Source organism: Mytilus edulis, chromosome 2, assembly GCF_963676685.1.
Source record: "Mytilus edulis chromosome 2, xbMytEdul2.2, whole genome shotgun sequence".
Taxonomy (NCBI): Eukaryota; Metazoa; Mollusca; class Bivalvia; order Mytilida; family Mytilidae; genus Mytilus; species Mytilus edulis.
In genome coordinates, this window is record NC_092345.1 from 57284409 (window position 1) to 57303742 (window position 19334).

At 37.8% G+C, this 19334-nt stretch overlaps 1 protein-coding gene across 1 annotated transcript in view; it reads right to left on the reverse strand.

Moving 5' to 3' along the window:
* Positions 1–1040: 1040 nt before the first annotated feature.
* LOC139512489 (platelet binding protein GspB-like) overlaps positions 1041–19334 on the reverse strand; it is a 28032-nt gene continuing 9738 nt past the window's right edge. Inside the window, exons 2-8 of the mRNA XM_071300127.1 lie at positions 6026–18490; positions 5117–5175; positions 4528–4727; positions 3192–3288; positions 2618–2812; positions 1690–1805; positions 1041–1305 (exon numbers count right to left, since the gene is read on the reverse strand). Coding sequence (XP_071156228.1) covers positions 1238–1305; positions 1690–1805; positions 2618–2812; positions 3192–3288; positions 4528–4727; positions 5117–5175; positions 6026–18490 — 13200 coding nt within the window. The 3' untranslated portion in view covers positions 1041–1237. The remainder of the gene's footprint in view (positions 1306–1689; positions 1806–2617; positions 2813–3191; positions 3289–4527; positions 4728–5116; positions 5176–6025; positions 18491–19334) is intronic.

Below are 19334 nucleotides of genomic sequence, written 5' to 3' on the forward strand. Positions count from 1 at the left end.
ATACACACGAAAAACAGCTTATATATATAAAGGTGTGGTTTGATTGCCATGAGATTTTTTATCATAGCTTGTAATATGAACATGTAAAAAATACCAAAAAAAAAATATCATGTTTGATTTTTTAATTAAAAAAAAATATATGTATAATACTTTTATGCGACCAGCGCATTGAACACTGAAAATTGAAGACCATGTAAATTGCAAACCGGTAACATATTACGATAGATCCATCGTTTTGTTTTATATGTTTCCAAGCAGTAGTATTTCATATGGTCTTCATACATAATTTACGAAGGATATAAAAATATAATTTATACAAAAACAATAAATAAATAATATCAATAATTTTTAAAGCTATTCCACACAGCTAATATAGATTTCTCTTACAAAATTATCTTAACGTTTGAAATATGACTGAACTTTTCATATTTCATTACACATTGTTAAAGTCAAATACCAAAATGAATGATCAATATTGGAATTTAAACTTTAAAACCTGTAACATATTGCATTGGTTAATGTTTGAAACAACCCGTATTCCTTGATTTTCCATTTCATCTTTAGGAACAATGATTCAGATCATATTATATTCTTCTACTTCCACAGTAATTGCCATGAGCATTTCTACTTCTTGTGAATGTTTTTCTTCAGTCATTCCGTCACTTAAACGGCTTCCATGGTTATCGCCTAGTTCTTTGTACAACGAAAAACAGTTGTGCCGTTCTTATAAATGGTTTTTAAGATTTTTGGCAGTGTCTTAGGAATTTTATCTAAAATACATGCAGTTACATGTATATGTGACCAGCACATTCGCAGTATCAGAGTCTTTGGTATACAATATCACACAAATATATATAGTAAATAAAACCGAAATATCTTCCACTGAATACATTACCAGTATTCAATTTTAAATCATTAAGCATCGCACAGTCAGATTACTGATTTCTATTAAACATACTGGCCACAGAAATAAATAGTCCGAGTTGCTGATTCTGAGTTATAAGTGTTCTGTATATCTTTGCTGTTGTTAGATTGTCTGAGTTATTAGTGAAAAGTGTTCTGTATATCTTTGCTGTTGTTAGATTGTCGATTGCTTTGATTTTCGGGTTGTAGCTAAAACCCTGTCGTAGTTGGCAAAACTGTGCCCTACACCTTGATTCGGGGTAGGGCACAGGAAGCAAGGGTAGGGCACGAGCCCATTACATTCCATTATCTATATGTGCCAACTTAGCCGTTTTCATGCTCGTCGAATTTCATCATTAAGATGCATCTCCCATAAAGACATATCTTGATCCTTGTTATCTCCTACAAAGTAAATATAATTTTGTCATATCAAAGTTTTCCTATCTGTGCAAATGGTGATCAAGTTTCATAAAATGAATGATTCTGGCCAACTCCAAAGTTATTGTTCTGGTTGTAGAAATAAAATACCATATACTGGACTGATGTATGGATGTATTGATCTAGATTTTGTTAGAGGTAAAGCTATCTGTGTTGTTATTATAGGTGGTAATTTGAAGATGCTATTTTTTTTATTTTTTTTTTTAAATTTCAATAGTGAAACTAGTGGCCTTTTGGAGACTTTCAATCAACAAATGTTCAATTTAACAGAAGAGTATATCAAGAAAAACAAAGCATGTTTTTTTTTCTCTTTCGAAATGCAAATGAAAGAAAACCAAAATGACTTACCGAGACCTATAGGTGATGCACCACATTCATCTAACCCGAAAGGTGAACCTTGATATCTCATATAATCTGGAATGAGTCTTGGTAGGAATACACCAGCAAATGGATTCTCCATTGACCTGAATTAAAAATAAAACGAAAGTTTAAGTAAAAATAAGTGTTACAAAACATCTACAGAACAATCATGTACATACAATGTTCTTTGGTCATGATTTTCTTAACCACTGACTTTTTTTACATAGATATAAGAAGATGTTGTATGAGTGCAAATGAGACAACTCTCCTTCCAAGTCACAATTCATAAAAGTAAACCATTATCGGTCAAAGAACGGTCTTTAACACGGAGCCTTGTTATTCTGAGAACTAGTAGATTACTATTTGTTTCATTTGCTCTGTTTATTTCATCGTTGACAGACTGTAGCCATGAGTCATGGAACTTTTCTTGCATGATTTGTTATGGTTACTCTGTGCCGATATATTTGATACTTATAACATATATTATATTGTTTGGTTGGATAAAAAGTGTTTTATTTTCATGCATCTTTATTTACTATTATACATCATTTATGGAAATTTGATAATCAGTGTTCCTTTAAAGATAATGTAATTAAAGTAAGAATCTATTTTACTTAACCATTTTTGTATTATAAGATTCATTTTTTTAATTCATGGTAAATCAGGTTTATAAGTAATAATAAACAGTAGAATTTAAAACGATTCTCTTAGATTTTACTTCATGTTGAGAACACACGAAATACAAATATTCATACAAACTTATTTTTAGCGTTTTGTTTAAATAAATGAATTATATTTTACAAGATATTTGATGTTAATAGTATATCTTAGTAAACACTAAAATAATATTTCAACAATATCACTGGGAACTCGTTTTGAAATAAAATGAATATTTTTTTTAAGATCGAGAACTCACATATCAGAATTTGATTCTTCGTCTTTTTCTGGTTCCCATTTCTTCCGTCTTGCACAGAGGAACCAGCAACAACAACATATTGCAATAACAAACAACAATCCGGCTATTGCAGCTACTGGAACAAGTATTTTCAACAAGTCATCATCAGTTGCTGCTGCAGTCTGACAGTTATTACCTGTGTAAGCTGTTGTACACCTGTAAAATAGTATGAAGAGTTCAAAGGATTTCCAATGAGGTTGTAAGTTGTAAGTTCTTTCCTACCGAAGTAATTCTCTCCGGAAATTCCAGTTTCCTCCGCCAATAAAAACTTACCGCCACGAAATAACACAAATGTGCCGAAAGTGGCATTAAACATCAATCAATCAATCAAATATTTACAGATGTACCGAAAAGTTTGATCTGATCACAAGTGTGATTGTTGTCTCCCTTTCAACACATTTGTATTCTTTAAAATATCGTTCTTCAATAAACAGAAAATATATCATAATTATTTTTACACTTTTATTATACATGTAATGCTGTGCTACTTTGGGCGTCATAATTGACAAATCAAAGTAAAGATTTGTATAAGTACCTGCATTCCGGTTTATTATTTCCATTAACGAAACATTTTCCTTCATTTAAACAAGTCTTCTGATGGTCATAGAGAAAACATGCGTCATCAAGTGGAACTGTAAGGGAAAAATACTAGTTATAAAACTGCTAGACTAAGTCTTATTAACAACACCTAAAGTTGATACTCATCCATTTCATTCAATTCTGGTGGGTAGTTGTCTGAATCTCAAAGTCTCATACCACATCCCCCTATTTCAGTATTTGTATATTCAAGACTAGATAACCCCCGGAATTTGATTAAGTTCGTGTTGTTCAGTTTTTAATTTTGTTTGTTGTTTTTTTGTGCATTGCTACTTATCCTTTTTTTTTTCGTTTTTCGTTATTTGCCATGTCACTATCATTTCGTTTAATACTTATGAACTTGATTATCTCTTTCACATCTCTCTATCCGTCAAGTATCATTACAAACAAGAGTGAAACCAATTAAACATATTATTCGATAACAATTATTTTAGTGATATTATATCGCATTTAAATAATTTTCAGTGAACAGTAAAATACAGCAATCTGTGAAAGGAAGGAGGAATACGTGTGTACATTAAAATTAGTGTTACTAGTTTGTTTTTAAGATGTAAAACCACTTGCACTTGTAGTTGTGTCATGCACACTGCCAACATCCAAAACTATCATATTTGAAGATTGAAGAGTCTTCAAACATATATATTATTGCAAGTTTTATATGGTTTTTTTTTTATAGTAACAGGTTTGCAAAATCAAATCAACTTGTACCCGGAGCCCCGCTCTATAAACTTCAGAATGACAAAAAACATAGTTAAACCGTACAGTTCCGTTCCCATACTTTGTATACTCGAAGAAAGGCAAATTAATCATTGTTCCTATAAATGTCTATCAATGCAAAATTTTACAACATTAAACCATCTAAAACTTGCAATGATTTATGAAAAATGTATCATTAAATGTGTGTAGTACTAAATGACATTTTGATAATTTTATATAGATTTGTAAAATATCGAGATAAATAGGTATACATGTCTGAAGCAGAAACTTACTGACCAAACACACCTTTGCGCGGTGATTGTAAAATCGCTAGGCTAAATTCATAAAATTATTTACATGCAAAATTGAGAAAGGAAATGGGGACTGTGTCAAAAGAGACATCCACCCGACCATAGAGTAGACAACAGCCGAAGGCCACCAATGGGTCTTCAATGTACATGTGTATTTCATGTGTATTTCATTTTTTGCTCCATAATTTCGATTGCACGTGTCTCTGAGATAATGGTTAATTTACGAAAATACGACTACCGTAAAAAGCTTGTGTAAGAAAAGTATACCTTCAACTGTTTGTGCTCCTGTATCGGTAACCAATACAGTAGGAGGTGACTGTATCGGCTTGACATTGCCACCTAAAGAGAGTCCGCCATTGTTCTTAATGGATGTCAGTAATGTTTGTCCATAAGCTCCTTGTGGAGATGTGTTTACAGTATTGTTAGTTTTCACACGAAAATCCACAAAAATTGTTCCATTTACAACACTGGAAATGAAAAAAATGTAACAATTCAGGTGAGACAAGATGAACAAAAAAAAAAAAAAAACAGAAAATAATCTCGAGAAAATAATAGGCTAGGCTCATATCTATATACGTAAGACACACATTTTGTTAACAAAAGACTTATAAAAAAGATAAAAGACTAAATAAAAGATGAAACTGAAGAGCACTGAGCTCCAAAATTTCCAAAACGTTTTGCCAAATAAAGCTGAGGTCATACATGTACGTGTGTAGAAAATACTTAGTATTTCGAACAATTCAAAGTTTTATATACATGTTCTGTCCTTACAGATCAAATGACATATTACTCTCTTATACTGATTGCAATAAAACATATAAATGCTCAAATTCCAACAAAAATTGTCAATCTTTACCTTGTATTCAGAATTGATACTCCAGCATATCCTGGTTCCGACTTGAAAATATCTTCAAGCTAGAAAAATAATGTACACATATTTTTAGATTTGAGAATTAAGTAGCAAAACGATGGTTTATTTTATAGGGCTAACATAAAATAGGTTTCCGCCCTAGGGATAAAAAGTTGTTCGTAAGGGCTAACGTAATTCGGGACTTCTGTACAGTGGAGGCAGATTAAGAATCGTTTGGTTGAAATTCCCAATTGAACACAAAACAGACATAAAATAAAAATCAAACTAATTTAATTTCGTTCGTCCGAAGCGCTACTCTTGATGTACTTTCATGAAGAACGATCATAGCCCCCAAATTTGATAGCCAATGATGTATAAACAGCATGTGTTCATTGTGCGGCTCAACCATCATTTAAATCCACAATAATATATACAAGTATGTACTAACATTTAAATCCACAATAATATATACAAGTATGTACTTACATTTAAATCCACAATAATATATACAAGTATGTACTTACATTTAAATCCACAATAATATATACAAGTATGTATTTACATGAGCAACACGACAAAGTTTTGTATGCTGTGTTGTGTATGTTGTTGTTTGTCTTTGATCATTTGTCTTTTTTGTTTGCCATGGCGTTGTCAGTTTGTTTTCAACTAATGAGTTTGAATATCCATTTGGTATCTTTCGCCTATCTTTTAAATAATTCCACTTTGTGAATTTATAAAGCTCATAGTATTTCGGTGCTCACACATTTGTAAAAAAAGTGTTACATCAATGTTAATGTCTGCGGTTTTGAAATTGACTGCCGGACTATAAATGAATTTGAATGAGGAACACACAGGTGTTTAGACTTGAAATCGTACAACTCGTTTGGCAGATACAAATTGTAATATTTAACTTACCCCTGACAAAAGGTTCTGATATTCTGTAGAAGCTGGGTTGTTATACACAGTAGGATCAGAAGCTGTATCGTCTGCAAATGTTACTCGGAAAGAGACCCCTGTTGCATTTGTACTAACTGTTGTTGCTTCAGTAGTCATCATTGTAGTCTGTTCTACAGTTGAAGTGGGAATTCCCGAAGTGGTTACTTGCTCAGTTGTTGTAGGGATTACTGGAGTTGTCAGTTGTTCAGTTGTTGTGGGGATTCCTGGAGTTGTCATGTGCTCAGTTGTAGTGGGAATTTCTGTAGTGGTTAGTTGCTCGGTTGAAGTTGAAATTCCTGAAGTGGATACCTGCTCAGTTGTTGTTGGAATTCCTGTAGTTGTCAGTCGCTCAGTTGAAGTGTGAATTCCTGTAGTGGTTACTTGCTCAGTTGTAGTGGGAATTATTTGAGTTGTCAGTTGCTCAGTTGTGGTAGGAATTCCTGAAGTGGTTACTTGATCAGTTGTAGTTGGAATTCCTGTAGTGGTCAGTTGCTCGGTTGTAGGGCGAATTCCTGTAGTCGTTAGTTGATCAGTTGTAGTAGGAATTCCTGAAGTGGTTACCTGCTCAGTAGTTATGGGAATTCCTGGAGTTGTCAGTTTCTCAGTTGAAGTGTGAATTACTTTAGTGGTTCGTTGCTTAGTTGTAGTGGGAATTCCTATGGTTGTCAGTTGCTCAGTTAATGTGGAGATGCCTGTTGTTCCAGTCCTTGCTGTGACTGTGGCCTGTTTTGTTGTGGAAGGAACTTCAGTGCTTACAGTTTGTTCTGATGCTGTAGTCCCAGTATTAGTTGTAGTTGTAACCTGTTTTGTTGTGGAAGGAACTTCAGAGGTAACAGTTTGTTCTGATGATGTAGTGCCAGTCTTAGTTTTAGTTGTAACCTGTTCAGTTGTGGGAGGAACTTCAGTGTTAACAGTTTGTTCTGATGCTGTAGTCCCAGTCTTAAATGTAGTTGTAACCTGTTCTGTTGTGGAAGGAACTTCAGAGGTAACAGTTTCTTGTGATGTTGTAGTACCAGTCTGTGATGTGACTGTAACCTGTTCTGTTGTGGTAGGAACGTTAGTGGTAACAGTTTGTTCTGATGCTATAGTCCCAGTCTTAATTGTAGTTGTAACCTGTTCTGTTATGGAAGGAACTTCAGAGGTAACAGTTTCTTGTGATGTTGTAGTACCAGTCTGTGATGTGACTGTAACCTGTTCTGTTGTGGTAGGAACGTCAGTGGTTACAGTTTGTTCTGATGCTGTAGTACCAGTCTGTGATGTGACTGTAACCTGTTCTGTTGTGGTAGGAACGTCAGAGGTAACAGTTTGTTGTGGTGTTGTAGTACCAGTCTGTGTGGTGACTGTGGCCTGTTCTGTTGTGGTAGGAACGTCAGTGTTTACAGTTTGTTCTGATGCTGTAGTACCAGTCTGTGATGTGACTGTAACCTGTTCTGTTGTGGTAGGAACGTCAGGGGTTACAGTTTGTTCTGATGCTGTAGTACTAGTCTGTGATGTGACTGTAACCTGTTCTGTTGTGGTAGGAACGTCAGTGGTTACAGTTTGTTCTGATGCTGTAGTACCAGTCTGTGATGTGACTGTAACCTGTTCTGTTGTGGTAGGAACGTCAGTGGTTACAGTTTGTTCTGATGCTGTAGTACCAGTCTTAGTTGTAACCTGTTCTGTTGTGGAAGGAACTTCAGTGGTTACAGGTTGTTCTGATGTTGTAGTACCAGCCCGTGTTGTGATTGTAACCTGTTCTGTTGTGGAGGGAACTTCAGTGGTTACAGTTTGTTCTAATGTTGTAGTACCAGCCCGTGTTGTGATTGTAGCCTGTTCTGTTGTGGTAGGAACTTCAGTGGTAACAGTTTGTTCTGCTGTTGTAGTACCATTCTGTGTGGTGATTGTAGCCTTATCTGTTGTTGTAGGAACGTCAGTAGTTACAGTTTGTTCTGATGCAATAGTTCCAGTCTGTGATGTGAATGTACCCTGTTCTGTTGTGGTAGGTACTTCCGTGGTAACAGTTTCCTCAGATGCCGTAGTACCAGTCTGTGATGTGAATGTACCCTGTTGTGTTGTGGTAGGAACTTCAGTTGTAAAGGTTTCTTTAGATGCTGAAATACTAGTCTGTGTTGTGGTAGGAACGTCAGTAGTTACAGTTTGTTCTGATGCCGTAGTACCAGTCTGTGTGGTGATTGTAGCCTGTTCTGTTGTGGAAGGAACGTCAGTAGTTACAGTTTGTTCTGATGCCGTAGTACCAGTCTGTGATGTGACTGTAGCCTGTTCTGTTATGGTAGGAACGTTAGTATTTACAGTTTGTTGTGATACTGTAATACCAGTCTGTGATGTGACTGTAACCTGTTCTGTTGTGGTAGGAAAGTTAGTGGTAGGAACTTGCGAAGTGTGAGTTTGAGATTCACTGGTCGTTTGTTCTGTCGTTGTAATCTGAGCTTCAGTGGTTGTTTGATCTAATAATGACGTTTGTTCTACAGTTGTAGTTGGAGCGTCGGTGGTTGTTTGATCTTCAGTTGTAGTTGCAGCTTCAGTGGTTGTTTGATCTACGGTTGTAGATGGATCATCAGTGGTTGTTTGATCTACAGTTGTAGTTACAGCTTCAGTGGTTGTATGTTCTACAGTTGTAGTTGCAGCTTCAGTGGTTGTTTGATCTACAGTTGTACCTGCAGCTTTAGTGGTTGTTTGATCTACGGTTGTAGTTTGAGCTTCAGTGGTTGTTTGATCTACGGTTGTAGATGGAGCATCAGTTGTTGTTTGATCTTCAGTTGTAGTTGCAGCTTCAGTGGTTGTTTGATCTACAGTTGTAGTTGCAGCTTCAGTGTTTGTTTGTTCTACGGTTGTAGTTGCTGCTTCAGTAGTTGTTTGATCTACGGTTGTAGATGGAGCATCAGTTGTTGTTTGATCTTCGGTTGTAGTTGCAGCTGCAGTGGTTGTTTGATCTTCAGTTGAAGTTGCAGCTTCAGTGGTTGTTTGATCTACGGTTGTTGTTGAAGCTTCAGTGGTTATTTTATCTACAGTTGTAGTTGCAGCTTCAGTGGTTGTTTGATCTACAGTTATAGTTGGAGCATCAGTTGTTGTTTGATCTTCAGTTGTAATTGCAGTTTCAGTTGTTGTTTGATCTTCAGTTGTAATTGCAGTTTCAGTTGTTGTTTGATCTTCTGTTGTAGATTGAGCATCAGTTGTTGTTTGATCTTCAGTTGTAGTTGCAGCCTCAGTGGTTGTTTGATCTACAGTTGTAGTTGCAGCTTCAGTGGTTGTTTGATCTACAGCTGTAGTTGCAGCTTCAGTGGTTGTATGTTCTACGGTTGTAGTTTCAGCTTCAATGGTTGTTTGATCTACAGTTGTAGTTGCAACTTCAGTGGTTGTTTGATCTAAAATTGTAGTTGGAGCATCTGTTGTTGTTTGATCTTCAGTTGTAGTTGCAGCTTCAGTGGTTGTTTGATCTTCAGTTGTATTTGCAGCTTCAGTAGTTGTTTGATCAAACGTTGTAGTTGCAGCTGCAGTGGTTGTTTGATCTACGGTTGTAGTTGGAGCTTCAGTGGTTGTTTGATCCACAGTCGTAGTTTGAGCATCAGTGGTTGTTTGATCTACAGTTGTAGTTGAAGCTTCAGTGGTTGTTTGATCTATAGTTGTAGTTGCAGCTTCAGTTGTTGTTTGTTCTACGGTTGTAGTTGCTGCTTCAGTTGTTGTTTGATTTACAGTTGTAGTTGCAGCTTCAGTGGTTGTTTGATCTACAGTTGTAGTTTGAGCTTCAGTGGTTGTTTGATCTACAGTTGTAGTTTGAGCTTCAGTGGTTGTTTGATCTACGGTTGAAGATGCGGCTTCAGTTGTTGTTTGATCTACGGTTGTAGATGGAGCATCAGTTGTTGTTTGATCTTCAGTTGTAGTTATAGCTTCAGTTGTTGTTTGATCTACAGTTGTAGTTTGAGCTTCAGTGGTTGTTTGATCTACGGTTGTAGTTGCAGCTTCAGTGGTTGTTTGACCTACAGTTGTAGTTGCAGCTTCAGTGGTTGTTTGATCTACAGTTGTAGTTGCAACTTCAGTGGTTGTTTGATCTACAGTTGTAGTTTGAGCTTCAGGGGTTGTTTGATCTACGGTTGTAGTTGCAGCTTCAGTGGTTGTTTGATCTACGGTTGGAGTTGCAGCTTCAGTAGTTGTTCCTTTTACAGTTGTAGTTTGAGCATCAGTGGTTGTTTGATCTACAGTTGTAGTTTGAGCTTCAGTGGTTGTTTGGTCTACGGTTGTAGTTGCAGCTCCTGTGGATGTTTGATCTGCGGTTGTAGTTGGAGCATCACTTGTTGTTTGATTTTCAGTGGCAGTTGCTGATTCAGTGGTTGTTTGATCTACAGTTGTAGTTGCAGTTTCAGTGGTTGTTTGATCTACATTTGTAGTTTGAGCATCAGTTGTTGTTTGATCTACAGTTGTAGTTGCAGCTTCAGTGGTTGTTTGATCTACAGTTGTAGTTGGAGCTTCAGTGGTTGTTCTATCTACAGTTGTAGTTGCAGCTCCTGTGGATGTTTGATCTGTGGTTGTAGTTGGAGCATCAGTTGTTGTTTGATCTTCAGTTGTAGTTGCTGATTCAGTGATTGTTTGATCTACAGTTGTAGTTGCAGTTTCAATGTTTGTTTGATCTTCAGTTGTAATTGAAGCTTCGGTTGTTCTTTCATCTACAGTTGATGTTGCAGCTTCAGTGGTTGTTTGATCTACAGTTGTAGTTGCAGCTTTAGTTGTTGTTAGATCTACAGTTGTAGTTGCAGCTTCAGTGGTTGTTTGGTCTACAGTTGTAGTTGCAGCTTCAGTTGTTGTTTGTTCTATGGTTGTAATTGCAGCTTCACTGGTTGTTTGATCCACAGTTGAAGTTGCAGCTGCAGTGTTTGTTTGATCTACGGTTGTAGTTGCAGCATCAGTGGTTGTTTGATCTACAGTTGTAGTTGCAGCTTCAGTTGTTGTTTGATCTACGATTGTAGTTGCAGCTTCAGTGGTTGTTTGATCTACGGTTGTAGATGGAGCATCAGTTGTTGTTTGATCTTCAGTTGTAGTTGCAGCTTCAGTTGTTGTTTGATCTACAGTTGTAGTTGCAGCTTCAGTTGTTGTTTGTTCTACGGTTGTAGTTGCAGCTTCAGTGGTAACAGTTTGATCTACAGTTGTAGTTGCAGCTTCTGTGGTTGTTTGATCAACAGTTGTAGTTGCGGCTGCAGTGGTTGTTTGATCTACGGTTGTAGATGGGGCATCAGTTGTTGTTTGATCTACAGTTGTAGTTTGAGCTTCAGTTTTTGTTTGATCTACAGTTGTAGTTGCAGCTTCAGTGGTTGTTTGATCTACAGTTGTAATTTGAGCTTCAGTGGTTGTTTGATCTTCGGTTGTAGTTGCAGCTTCAGTGGTTGTTTGATCTACGGTTGTAGATGGAGCATCAGTTGTTGTTTGATCTTCACTTGTAGTTGCAGCTTCAGTTGTTGTTTGTTCTACGGTTGTAGTAGCTGCTTCAGTGCTTGTTTGATCTACAGTTGTAATTTGAGCTTCAGTGGTTGTTTGATCTTCGATTGTAGTTGGAGCTTCAGTGGTTGTTTGATCTACGGTTATAGATGGAGCATCAGTTGTTGTTTGATCTACAGTTGTAGTTGCAGCTTCAGTTGTTGTTTGATCTACAGTTGTAGTTGCTGCTTCAGGTGTTGTTTGATCTACAGTTGTAGTTGCAGCTTCAGTTGTTGTTTGGTCTACAGTTGTAGTTGCAGCTTTAGTTGTTGTTTGATCTACAGTTGTAGTTGCTGCTTCAGGTGTTGTTTGATCTACAGTTGTAGTTGCAGCTTCAGTGGTTGTTTGATCTACAGTTGTAGTTTGAGGTTCAGTGGTTGTTTGGTCTACGGTTGTAGTTGCAGCTTCAGTGGTTGTTTGATCTATGGTTGTAGATGGAGCATAAGTTGTTGTTTGATCTTCAGTTGTAGTTGCAGCTTCAGGTGTTGTTTGATCTACAGTTGTAGTTTGAGCTTCAGTGTTTGTTTGATCTACGGTTGTAGTTGCAGCTTCAGTTGTTGTTTGATCTTCAGTTGTAGTTGGAGTATCAGTTGTTGTTTGATCTCCAGTAGTAGTTGCTGATTCAGTGGTTGTTTGATCTACAGTTGTAGTTGCAGCTTCAGTGGTTGTTTGATCAACAGTTGTAGTTGCAGCTGCAGTGGTTGTTTGATCTACGGTTGTAGTTGGAGCTTCAGTGGTTTTTTGATCTACAGTCGTAGTTTGAACATCAGTGGTTGTTTGATCTACAGTTGTAGTTGCAGCTTCAGTGGTTGTTTGATCTACAGTTGTAGTTTGAGCTTCAGTTGTTGTTTGATCTACGGTTGTAGATGGAGCATCAGTTGTTGTTTGATCTTCAGTTGTAGTTGCTGACTCAGTGCTTGTTTGGTCTCCAGTGGTAGTTGCAGCATCAGTTTTTGTTTGATCTACGGTTGTAGTTGCAGCTTCAGTGGTTGTGTGATCTACGGTTGTAGATGGAGCATCAGTTGTTGTTTGATCTTCAGTTGTAGTTGCAGCTTCAGTGGTTGTTTGATCTACGGTTGTAGATGGGGCATCAGTTGTTGTTTGATCTACAGTTGTAGTTGCAGCTTCAGTGGTTGTTTGATCTTCACTTGTAGTTGCAGCTTCAGTTGTTGTTTGATCTACAGTTGTAGTTGCAGCTTTAGTTGTTGTTTGATCTACAGTTGTAGTTGCAGCTTCAGTTGTTGTTTGTTCTACGGTTGTAGTTGCTGCTTCAGTGCTTGTTTGATCTACAGTTGTAATTTGAGCTTCAGTGGTTGTTTGATCTACTGTTGTAGTTGCAGCTTCAGTGGTTGTTTGATCTACAGTTGTAGTTTGAGCTTCAGTGGTTGTTTGGTCTACAGTTGTAGTTGCAGCTTCAATGGTTGTTTGATCTATGGTTGTAGATGGAGCATCAGTTGTTGTTTGATCTTCAGTTGTAGTTGCAGCTTCAGGTGTTGTTTGATCTACAGTTGTAGTTTGAGCTTCAGTGGTTGTTTGATCTACGGTTGTTGTTGCAGCTTCAGTGGTTGTTTGATCTACGGTTGTAGATGGGGCATCAGTTGTTGTTTGATATTCAGTTGTAGTTGCAGCTTCAGTTGTTGTTTGATCTACAGTTGTAGTTACAGCTTCAGTGGTTGTTTGATCTACAGTTGTAGTTGCAGCTTCAGTTGTTGTTTGATCTACAGTTGTAGTTGCAGCTTCAGTTGTTGTTTGATCTACAGTTGTAGTTGCAGCTTTCGTTGTTGTTTGATCTACAGTTGTAGTTGATGCTTCAGTGGTTGTTTGGTCTACAGTTGTAGTTGCAGCTTCAGTGGTTGTTTGATCTACAGTTGTAGTTTGAGCTTCAGTGGTTGTTTGGTCTACGGTTGTAGTTGCAGCTTCAGTGGTTGTTTGATCTATGGTTGTAGATGGAGCATCAGTTGTTGTTTGATCTTCAGTTGTAGTTGCAGCTTCAGGTGTTGTTTGATCTACAGTTGTAGTTGCAGCTTCAGTTGTTGTTTGATCTACAGTTGTAGTTGCAGCTTCAGTGGTTGTTTGATCTACGGTTGTAGTTTGAGCTTCAGTGGTTGTTTGATCTACGGTTGTAGTTGCAGCTTCAGTGGTTGTTTGATCTACGGTTGTAGTTGCAGCCTCAGTGGTTGTTTGATCTACGGTTGTAGATGGGGCATCAGTTGTTGTTTGATATTCAGTTGTAGTTACAGCTTCAGTTGTTGTTTGTTCTACGGTTGTAGTTGCAGCTTCAGTGGTTGTTTGATCTACGGTTGTAGATGGAGCATCAGTTGTTGTTTGATATTCAGTTGTAGTTACAGCTTCAGTTTTTGTTTGTTCTACGGTTGTAGTTGCAGCTTCAGTGGTTGTTTGATCTACAGTTGTAGTTGCAGCTTCAGTTGTTGTTTGATCTTCAGTTGTACTTGAGGTATCAGTTGTTGTTTGATCTCCAGTAGTAGTTGCTGACTCAGTGGTTGTTTGATCTACAGTTGTAGTTGCAGTTTCAGTGATTGTTTGTTCTACGGTTGTAGTTGCAGCTTTAGTGGTTGTTTGATCTTCAGTTGTAGTTGCAGCTTCAGTTGTTGTTTGATCTACAGTTGTAGTTGCAGCTTCAGTGGTTGTTTGATCTACAGTTGTAGTTGCAGCTTCAGTGGTTGTTCTATCTACAGTTGTAGTTGCAGCTTTAGTGGTTGTTTGATCTACAGTTGTAGTTGAAGCTTCAGTGGTTCTTTGATCTACAGTTGTATTTTGAGCTTCAGTGGTTGTTTGGTCAGCGGTTGTAGTTGCAGCTCCTTTGGATGTTTGATCTGCGGTTGTAGTTGGAGCATCAGTTGTTGTTTGATCTTCAGTAGTAGTTGCTGATTCAGTGGTTGTTTGATCTACAGTTGTAATTGCAGCTTCAGTTGTTGTTTGATCTACAGTTGATGTTGCAGCTTCAGTGGTTGTTTGATCTACAGTTGTAGTTGCAGCTTTAGTTGTTGTTAGTTCTACAGTTGTAGTTGCAGCTTCAGTGCTTGTTTCGTCTCCAGTTGTAGTTGCAGCATCAGTGGTTGTTTGAACTACAGTTGTACTTGCAGCTTCAGTGGTTGTTTGATCTACAGTTGTAGTTGCAGCTTCAGTGGTTGTTTGATCTACGGTTGTAGATGGAGCATCAGTTGTTGTTTGATCTTCAGTTGTAGTTGCAGCTTCAGTTGTTGTTTGTTCTACGGTTGTAGTTGCAGCTTCAGTGGTTGTTTGATCTACAGTTGTAGTTGCAGCTTCAGTGGTTGTTTGATCAACAGTTGTAGTTGCAGCTGCAGTGGTTGTTTGACCTACGGTTGTAGTTGGAGCTTCAGTGGTTTTTTGATCTACAGTCGTAGTTTGAACATCAGTGGTTGTTTGATCTACAGTTGTAGTTGCAACTTCAGTGGTTGTTTGGTCTACAGTTGTAGTTGCAGCTTCAGTTGTTGTTTGTTCTACGGTTGTAGTTGCTGCTTCAGTGGTTGTTTGATCTACAGTTGTAGTTGCAGCTTCAGTGGTTGTTTGATCTACGGTTGTAGATGGAGCATCAGTTGTTGTTTGATCTTCAGTTGTAGTTGCAGCTTCAGTGCTTGTTTGGTCGCCAGTTGTAGTTGCAGCATCAGTGGTTGTTTGATCTACAGTTGTAGTTGCAGCTTCAGTGGTTGTTTGATCTACAGTTGTAGTTGCAGCTTCAGTTGTTGTTTGATCTACGATTGTAGTTGCAGCTTCAGTGGTTGTTTGATCTACGGTTGTAGATGGAACATCAGTTGTTGTTTGATCTTCAGCTGTAGTTGCAGCTTCAGTTGTTGTTTGTTCTACGGTTGTAGTTGCAGCTTCAGTGGTTGTTTGATCTACAGTTGTAGTTGCAGCTTCAGTGGTTGTTTGATCAACAGTTGTAGTTGCAGTTTCAGTGGTTGTTTGATCTACAGTCGTAGTTTGAACATCAGTGGTTGTTTGATATACAGTTGTAGTTGCAACTTCAGTGGTTTTTTGATCTACAGTTGTAGCTGCAGTTTCAGTTGTTGTTTGTTCTACGGTTGTAGTTGCTGCTTCAGTGGTTGTTAGATCTACAGTTGTAGTTGCAGCTTCAGTTGTTGTTTGATCTACAGTTGTAGTTGCAGCTTCAGTGGTTGTTTGATCTACAGTTGTAGTTGGCGCTTCAGTGGTTGTTTGATCAACAGTTGTAATTGCAGCTTCAGTTGTTGTTTGATCTACAGTTGTAGTTACAGACTCAGTGGATGTTTGATCTACAGTTGTAGTTGCAGTTTCAGTGGTTGTTTGGTCTATAGTCGTAGTTTCAGCTTCAGTTGTTGTTTGTTCTACGGTTGTAGTTGCAGCATCAGTGGTTGTTTGATCTACAGTTGTAGTTGCCGCTTCAGTGGTTGTTTGATCAACAGTTGTAGTTGCAGCTGCAGTGGTTGTTTGATCTACGGTTGTAGTTGGAGCTTCAGTTGTTGTTTGATCTACAGTCGTAGTTTGAATATCAGTGGTTGTTTGATCTACAGTTGTAGTTGCAGCTGCAGGGGTTGTTTGATCTACAGTTGTAGTTGCTGCTTCAGTTGTTGTTTGATCTACAGTTGTAGTTGCAGCTTCAGTGGTTGTTTGATCTACAGTTGTAGTTTGAGCTTCAGTGGTTGTTTGATCTACGGTTGTAGTTGCAGCTTCAGTGGTTGTTTGATCTATGGTTGTAGATGGAGCATCAGTTGTTGTTGGATCTTCAGTTGTAGTTGCAGCTGCAGTTGTTGTTTGATCTACAGTTGTAGTTGCAGCTTCAGTGGTTGTTTGATCTACAGTTGTAGTTGCATCTTGAGTTGTTGTTTGATCTACAGTTGTAGTTGCAGCTTCAGTGTCTGTTTGGTCTACAGTTGTAGTTTGAGCTTCAGTGGTTGTTTGATCTACGGTTCTAGTTGCAGCTTCAGTGGTTGTTTGATCTACGGTTGTGGATGGGGCATCAGTTGTTGTTTGATCTTCAGTTGTAGTTGCAGCTTCAGTTGTTGTTTGATCTACAGTTGTAGTTGCAGACTCAGTGGATGTTTGATCTACAGTTGTAGTTGCAGTTTCAGTGGTTGTTTGGTCTATAGTTGTAGTTGCAGCTTCAGTTGTTGTTTGTTCTACGGTTGTAGTTGCAGCATCAGTTGTTGTTTGATCTACAGTTGTAGTTGTCGCTTCAGTGGTTGTTTGATCAACAGTTGTAGTTGCAGCTGCAGTGGTTGTTTGATCTACGGTTGTAGTTGGAGCTTCAGTGGTTGTTTGATCTACAGTTGTAGTTGCAGACTCAGTGGATGTTTGATCTACAGTTGTAGTTGCAGTTTCAGTGGTTGTTTGGTCTATAGTTGTAGTTGCAGCTTCAGTTGTTGTTTGTTCTACGGTTGTAGTTGCAGCATCAGTTGTTGTTTGATCTACAGTTGTAGTTGCCGCTTCAGTGGTTGTTTGATCAACAGTTGTAGTTGCAGCTGCAGTGGTTGTTTGATCTACGGTTGTAGTTTGAACATCAGTGGTTGTTTGATCTACAGTTGTAGTTGCAGCTGCAGTTGTTGTTTGATCTACAATTGTAGTTGCAGCTTCGGTGGTTGTTTGATCTACAGTTGTAGTTGCAGCTTCAGTGGTTGTTTGATCTACAGTTGTAGTTGCAGTTTCAGTGGTTGTTTGATCTACAGTTGTAGTTGGAACATCAGTTGTTGTTTGATCTTCACTTGTAGTTGCAGCTTCAGTGGTTGTTTGATCTACAGTTGTAGTTGGAACATCAGTTGTTGTTTGATCTTCAGTAGTAGATGCTGATTCAGTGGTTGTTTGATCTACAGTTGTAGTTGCAGCTTCAGTGGTTGTTTGATTTACAGTTGTAGTTTGAGCATCAGTTGTTGTTTGATCTACAGTTGTAGTTGCAGCCTGAGTGGTTGTTTGATCTACAGTTGTAGTTGGAGCATCAGTTGATGTTTGATCTACAGTTGTAGTTTGAGCTTCATTTGTTGTTTGATCTACAGTTGAAGTTTGTGCTTCTTTGGTTGTTTGAACTACAGTTGTAGTTTGAGCTTCAGTGGTTGTTTGATCTACGGTTGTAGTTTGAGCTTCAGTTGTTGTTTGATCTACAGTTGTAGTTTGAGCTTCAGTGGTTGTTTGATCTACAGTTGTAGTTGGTACTTCAGTGGTTGTTTGATCTGATGACGTAGTACCAGTCTGTGATGTGACTGTAGCCTGTTCTGTTGTGGTAGGAACGTCAGTGGTAACAGTTTGTTCTGATGCTGTAGTACCAGTCTTAGTTGTAGTTGTAACCTGTTCTGTTGTGGTAGGAACTTCAGTGCTTATAGTTTGTTCTGATGCCGTAGTACCAGTCTGTGTGGTGACTGTGGCCTGTTCTGTTGTGGTAGGAACGTCAGTAGTTCCAGTTTGTTCTGATGCTGTAATACCAGTCTGTGATGGGACGGTAACATATTCGGTTGTGGTAGGAACGTCAGTGGTTACAGTTTGTTCTGATGCCGTAGTACCAATCTGTGATGTGACTGTTACCTGTTCTGTTGTGGTAGGAACGTCAGTGGTTACAGTTTGTTCTGATGCCGTAGTACCAGTCTTAGTTGTAACTGTAACCTGTTCTGTTGTTGTAGGAACATCAGTAGTTCTAGTTTGTTCTGATGCTGTAGTATCAGTCTGTGAGGTGACTGTAGCCTGTTCTGTTGTTGTAGAAACGTCGGTTGTAAAAGTTTGATCTGATATTGTAGCAGCAGTTTGTGTGGTGACTGTACGCTGTTCCGTTGTTGTAGGAACGTCAGTGGTTACAGTTTGTTCTGATGCTATAGTTCCAGTCTGTATTGTGATATTAGCCTGGTCTGTTGTTAATTCTGTAGTCCACGGGGAAGTCGTTTCTATTTGTGGTGAAGTTGTGGCAGCAAAAACGAAGTCATCTTGGATTGCCGATACTAGAAATATTATGCCCCAGGTTGTTTTCGTGTAAAAATTTATCTACAATAAAAAAAAGACGTTTTAGAATGATGAAAATGAGCGTTATAATTTTTAATACCAGCACCACTTATATAATTTCACAAAATCATAAACTTTTCGATAATTTTTCAGTTGTTACTCTTGTCATTTCTTTATCCTTCTGTATATATAATGAGGGCGGAAAAGGAGATGTTAGGATATTCTATATTCGTATTGTCTTATTTCTCTCTTTTACTTGATATGATTGCTTTAATATTGTGTAACGTATTTTGATATCTTTAATTCAAATCATGCACAAAACTTGATTAAATGAAACCCATAAGCTACTAAAAAACTAAATTCTTCTGTGAGAAATGTATAAAAGCAATATTATTTGAATTATAGACCGTAGAGTTTCCATTGATATGCATGAGAATAGAACAGAATGGGGTGTATATTAAAGAGACAAAAACCAAACCTCACAAAACTAAAAAAATATATCTTGACGTGACCATTTGTTTTGAACATAAACAAGTGTAGTATTAACGGTATTACAAGCTATAAAAGCAGAAAGTGCTATGATAAAAGTTTTTAGAGAAGACATCATAGGTCTATAAAAAGTTTCAAGATCCTTTGAAGCGTGTATTGCGCTTTTACCTATAGATAACATTATATATTGACATCATTTCTGGTTTTTGGTTTTTATCTACGCATTTCAATCTACAATCCGCTGTAACAAGGGTAGCGATTTCAAAAAAACTTGTTTCGTTTGTCATAAGGGTTTTATAACCCTTTTAATCTCGATCAGTGGACTACGAAATCACACTCTACCTCAAAATATCGGTAAAAGAGGAGCGATAGATACCATAGGGACAGTCATAAATCG